This window comes from Vombatus ursinus, unplaced genomic scaffold (assembly GCF_900497805.2).
Source record: "Vombatus ursinus unplaced genomic scaffold, bare-nosed wombat genome assembly UNPS02008407.1, whole genome shotgun sequence".
Taxonomy (NCBI): Eukaryota; Metazoa; Chordata; class Mammalia; order Diprotodontia; family Vombatidae; genus Vombatus; species Vombatus ursinus.
The window spans coordinates 10880-15190 of NW_020948185.1; the positions used below are offsets into that span (position 1 = coordinate 10880).

The 4311-nt window shown below is 68.9% G+C and overlaps 1 protein-coding gene across 2 annotated transcripts; it reads right to left on the reverse strand.

The window, feature by feature from the left end:
• Nucleotides 1–148: 148 nt before the first annotated feature.
• Nucleotides 149–3798, reverse strand: LOC114034172 (oxysterols receptor LXR-beta-like). Of its 2 annotated transcripts, none has more exons than XM_027849773.1 (8): nt 3720–3777; nt 3031–3171; nt 2560–2841; nt 2210–2481; nt 1939–2118; nt 1469–1568; nt 852–1060; nt 149–751 (listed from the first exon to the last, which is right to left on the reverse strand). In XM_027849773.1, exons 1-8 carry the CDS (start codon nt 3775–3777, stop codon nt 605–607), a joined length of 1389 nt encoding a protein of 462 aa, XP_027705574.1. In that variant the 3' UTR covers nt 149–604. The 2 variants fall into 2 exon arrangements, with proteins under 2 accessions (XP_027705574.1, XP_027705576.1); XM_027849775.1 differs by having other exon boundaries at nt 605–751; nt 2560–2838; nt 3720–3798.
• Nucleotides 3799–4311: the final 513 nt, after the last annotated feature.

Genomic DNA, 4311 nt, shown 5'->3' on the forward strand with positions numbered 1-4311 from the left:
CGTCCCTGGGGTCTCCGAGGAGGCCAGTGAACTCCCTGCCCGTCCCTGGGGGTCTCTGAGGGTTAGGGTCAGAGTGCCCAGATCTCCCCTCACCAGTCCCGCTCTCCGGCTCTGCCCACGACGGGAGGTAGAGGGTTCTGACCAGGGCTCACTTGATTCTCTTCGACGTTTTTATTAAGATTTTACTTTGTCTTGTTTATTAAATAAAAGGAGTGGAGGAGAAGCCCTCTCACCTCCCTTGGGGCCACAGGAAACAGAGGACCCCAGGACCCGAGGGCCCTGCCCCCCTTGACCCTAGGCGGAGAATCAGGCCACCCCTTCCCTTCAAGGTGCATCGCGCTGTGTAAGCAGGGGAGGACGGGAAAGGTAAGTGCCGGGGGTCAACGGTCAAGGGTCAATGACCCGCCCACCCCTCCCCAGGAAGACAACGTCAGGAGCAGGGCCTCGGACCACCTGGTGACCTAGGTCCCCACTCAGGAGCTCGCCGTGGGCCCCGTGGCCGGAGCCCCGGGCCTAGCCTGCGGGGCTGCTCCGGGCTCCCGCCGGGCAGGGCCCGAGGAGCAGGGGCGGTGCTGGGGACAGGCCAGTGGGAGCCACTCCCTGGTCACTCGTGGACGTCCCAGATCTCAGACAGCAGAGGGGGGAGTTTCTTGTCTTGGAGGCGCAAGGCAAACACCTGCTCGGAGTGCACGGAGCTCAGTGTCCGCAAGCTCACCAGCTTCATCAGCATCCGCGGGAACCGCAGCTGGTCCTGGGGGGACGGAGGAGGCGTGAGGGCCCGGCCAGGCGCCCCGCCGGCTCCGCTATCTGGGGTGGAGGGCGGGAAGGGCGCGGCCGGGCTCGCTCGCTACCTGGGGCATCTTGATGCGTGTGTAGGAGAGCAGAGCCTCCACGTAGGGCTGCTGCAGGGCCTCCACTCGGCTCGGTTCCTGCACGTTGGGCCGGTCGGCAGAGAAGATGTTGATGGCGATGAGCAGCGCGTACTCCGCGTCGTCCAGGCCCAGCCGCCGCATGGCCCTGGAGAACTCGAAGATGGGGTTGATGAACTCTACCTGCAGGCCTGGAGGTGGGGGCGGAGAGCAGGCGGCTGACGGGCACTCCGCGAGCCCCTCCTGGGCCCGTCTGCTGGGAGCACACCCTCCTCCGGAGACTTAGATACCCCGTGGAGCGAGTGCGCGCACATGCACGCACGCACACACGCGCATGCAAACACACGCACACACATACACACACGCAGCACGCACGCACGCGCACATACACGGTCAGGGCGCACATTAGGTGCTCCCTAGAGACCAAATGCCTTTCTGACTTTGCTCTCCTCCTCCCCCATGCTCATAGGCCGTCCCCTCCCCTTACGCACAGGTCTCATCCAGGGCCCCAGCCCTAGAACTGAGGAAGCTGAGTGACGCCGGCCCTCCTCCCCGCTGCCCTCCATCCGTGGCCCCCAGCCCCCGGCCCCCCACTGAACCTGCTCGGTGGAAGTCGTCCTTGCTGTAGGTAAAATCCTTCAGGAACGTGATGCATTCTGTCTCGTGGTTGTACCGCCGCGCCGTCTCCAGCAGCATGATCTAGGTGGACGGCAGGGAGGTCAGAGCTGCCCGGCCCGGTGCCCCGGGGCCTCAGCACACCCCTCTCTGCCTGGCCCACTTGTCCAGTGAGGGGATTCACCTTCTGGACCCCCCGAACCTGGCCCCATCTGGGCTTGGGACTCACCATCACATGATGAGGGAGCGGACCCGCCCCGCCCCCAACAATCCCATGATGCCTTTATCCCTCTCGGCCCCCATTCTGAGGCCCGGTGTATACCAGAAGTGGGGCTCCCTCATGGCCCGTAAGACCCCGGGCTGACCCCGCTCAGAGCCCCACACCCATCCCTGGCCAACATGGAGAAAGCCGGGCTAGGCCCGGCAGCCACCCCCCCCCCCCATGGTGGAGAACCTCGATGGTGGAGGCCTTGAGCAGCGCGATCTGGTCCTCGCGCCCCAGCTGCAGGAAGCCCGGCACCTGCTTGGCAAAATCCACGATTTCTTGCACGGAGATAATGGCCAGCTCCGTGAAGTGGGCGAATCGCTGCTGCCTCGCGTCCCTCGACTGGGGGTCGGCCCCCAGCGGCCAGGGCTGCGGGGGAGAGGCAGCGGGTGACTCCCGCGGGGGCCACGGGGTGAGTCCCAGCCCCCCAGCCCCCGCACGGGCACCGCAGGGTCATTACCGTGACCTTGGGCTGGTCAGAGAAAGAGCGCTTGTTACACTGCAGCTGGGCCGCCACGAGCTGCTGGATCATGAGCTTCTGGTCGGGCGTGAGCTGGGCGCCGGCACCGTCGGCGGGGCCCGGCCCGCCAGCCTCCGAGCAGGCGGCCGGGGAGCCAGCAGGCCCGGGGATCGGCACCCCGGGGGCAGCCGCGCCCCCCGAGACCGGCCCTGGCGCCGCCGGCTGGTGCCTCTGGATCTTCTTCTTACGGATCTGCTCCTCCGAGAGGACGCCTGCGAAGGAGACGAGATGCGGGGCCTGAGCAGCACGCCCCACGCCCGGCAGCCCGCCCGCGGCCTCCCCGCACTCACACTGCTCCCGCATGCCCGCCTCGCGGCACTTGCGCAGGCGGCACTCCTGGCACTTGCGGCGCATGAAGGCGTTCATGTGGCAGGCCCCGCCCCCGCGGCAGGTGTAGCGCCGGGCACCGCCCCGCACCACGCTGCGCCGGAAGAAGCCTTTGCAGCCCTCGCAGCTGAGCACATTGTAGTGGAAGCCCGACGCCTTGTCCCCGCACACGCGGCACAGCTCGTGGCCCAGCATCTTGGGGGCCGGGCCCTTCTTGCGCTTCCGCTCGGGCTCCAGCTCCTCTGCTGTGGGGAGGCGGAGAGGCGGGCGGCTGGGAGGGGCGGCGGGATGGGGGGGGACGCAGGCGGGCCCCCGGGGGCCAGTGGGACGGGGGGGGGGGGGCGGGGGGGGGGATGGGGGGGGAGCAGGCGGGTCCCCGGGGGCCAGTGGCCCGGGGCGGAGGGGCGACGGTGGGACACTGGCGGGGGTCTTACCGATGCCGCAGGCAGAGCCCTCCCCAGCCGGGACGGCGGGGATGGGGCCGTGGGGCTCGGTGCCGGGGGATCCGGTCCCGGTCATCCCGGGCTCAGGCCCCTCTTCCTTTATGAGCTTTGAGGCCCCGTCGTCACCATCTCCTGGGGGGGAGGGAGGGGGGAGCTGCTGCCTCAGCTTGTCTGGAGAGGCTCCCCCGAACAAGGCACCCCTGCCCCCGGGGGGCGGCGGGGGGAGGGGCAGCCAGCTGCTTCTACCTAGACTAAGGGTCCCGAGAGGGTGAGGAGGTACGCAGTCCTACTGCGTGCCAGGCACCCCACGAAGCACTTCACTGACAGCATCACGCTAACCCCATGAAGCAGGCGCCGTCACGGTCTCCATCTCACATATGAGGATACTGAGGCAAAAGAGTGCAGTGACTCACCCAGGGTCACGCAGCCATAAGGCTTTGGGGCGGAATCTGACCTCAGGTCTTCCTGACTCCAGGCCCTCAGTCCCGTGCACTGTGGTGCCCCCCAGTGGCCCCTGGCTGGATGAATTTGGCATCCCCAGACCCGAGTTCAAATCCTGTCTCTGATATCGGTGACCTCCGGCTGCCAGGAGTCACTCTCTACCTACGGCTTCAGTTACCGCATCTGTAAAATGGGCCTCCGCCGCTGAGGGGCTGGGGGCTCCCCCTGGAAGCACTCACCGGGGGTGGGGGCCGGGGCCGGGGCCGCAGGGGTGCCGAGGATCGCGGGGGAGGCCATGGTGGGTCACCGCAGGGGAGCCTTGGGGAAGGAACGGGGGAGCCTGAGACGGGCCACCGAGGGGCTCACGCCCCGCCCCCACCCCCCCCCCGGAGCGGCCCCTCCCGCCGCAGCCCGGACCCCCCCCAGCCCCTCCCCTCCCCTCCCCCAGGCCCCCTTGACCTCCCCTGCCCCTCCCCCCTTACCCGGCTCATGGCTGCGCACGCCGCAGCTCCAGCGCCGGGCGGGAAGGCTCCTGTCCGCGGCTGCCCCGGAAGCGTCGCCCGTCTCCCTCACCCCCTCTGCCCCCCGTCCACTGCCCGCGCCCGCCGCCTCCAAGCCGCCCCCCCCCAGGATCGCCCCGCGAAAAGCGAAAAGTAACTTCGCCACTTCTTCCGGCAACCCCAGCCCGGCGTCACTTCCGGCGGGGCTGGGGCGGGGCGCACGTGATGCACGGCTCAGCCACATGGGGCGGGGTCTGCGTGACCTCTTCCCGCCCTGTCCCGGAAGAAGGTCCCGGCCGTCCCGGAAGAAGGTCCCGGCCGTCCCGGAAGA

Bases quoted from the DNA above. Each gene is read 5' to 3' on its own strand.
- LOC114034172 (XM_027849773.1), bottom strand. From the start codon at position 3,777: ATGGCCTCCCCCGCGATCCTCGGCACCCCTGCGGCCCCGGCCCCGGCC. The intron at 2,119-2,209 runs GTAATGACCCTG...TCTCCCCCGCAG, and splicing joins CTGACCAGCCCAAGGTCACG to CCCTGGCCGCTGGGGGCCGA. The intron at 1,061-1,468 runs GTTCAGTGGGGG...CCCCACCTCCAG, and splicing joins GGACGACTTCCACCGAGCAG to GCCTGCAGGTAGAGTTCATC.